This window comes from Arachis ipaensis, chromosome B08 (genome assembly GCF_000816755.2).
Source record: "Arachis ipaensis cultivar K30076 chromosome B08, Araip1.1, whole genome shotgun sequence".
In the NCBI taxonomy this organism is placed as follows: domain Eukaryota; kingdom Viridiplantae; phylum Streptophyta; class Magnoliopsida; order Fabales; family Fabaceae; genus Arachis; species Arachis ipaensis.
This window is the reverse complement of record NC_029792.2, coordinates 4633348-4634099: the sequence shown is the minus strand read 5'-3', so window position 1 is coordinate 4634099 and position 752 is coordinate 4633348. Positions and strand designations below refer to the sequence as shown.

The following is a 752-nucleotide window of genomic DNA, read 5'->3' as shown; positions in this document are numbered from 1 at the left end:
AAGTCCTATATACTTTACACTAAATACAACACAAAAACTTAATTAAATCTCTACTTTCTAATTTTTATTACTCGATCTCAATCTTCCTTCTAAACACAACTTTAATATCATCAAATCTAACGGTCCAAAACTCATTTAACCAATTAACCTACCATCCTCTCATATGAACTGCCATGATTCCCCTCCCCCCCACTCCTTCTTTATTTTTCCATTTTAGTTTTTGAACATCAAAACCCTGCTCTTTAAAATATATATATAAACTTTACTTTCTCTTCTACTAATTACTATCGCTGCCTGACCTCATAGAACTTTTAACTTTTATATTATCATCACTACATCTGTACAATGAAATCATCATCATCATCAGCATCGGCAATGGTAGTGTACTGTACTCTCTTCCCAATAGAAAATTAAAATGACATAATTGGTTATTCACATTATTATGGTTAATTACAATTTGAATTTGAATGTGTTACAGGAATGCTTGTATGTACCAGCATGGCTTGAGAATCTACTATCCATAACATTCTTCTCTTTGTGCAATGTTCATACCGAAAAGGCTAAGAATGATTGCAAAATGTTTTGCCTCGATTGCAACCATAAAGCTTCTTGCATTCATTGCATTGCATCTTCTCATGAAAAACATCGAGTGGTTCAGGTCTATATATATTATATAATACTAATATTTAATTTTATTTTGATTAATTAATTAACTTTTCAAGAATAATGTATGTATATATATGTGTTTGTTG

General features: G+C 30.3%; 1 protein-coding gene across 1 annotated transcript in view; it reads left to right on the top strand.

The window, feature by feature from the left end:
* The window catches only part of LOC107610412, a 2745-nt gene that overhangs the window by 1176 nt on the left and 817 nt on the right, over nucleotides 1-752 (top strand). Inside the window, exon 2 of the mRNA XM_016312466.1 lies at nucleotides 479-658. Coding sequence (XP_016167952.1) covers nucleotides 479-658 — 180 coding nt within the window. The remainder of the gene's footprint in view (nucleotides 1-478; nucleotides 659-752) is intronic.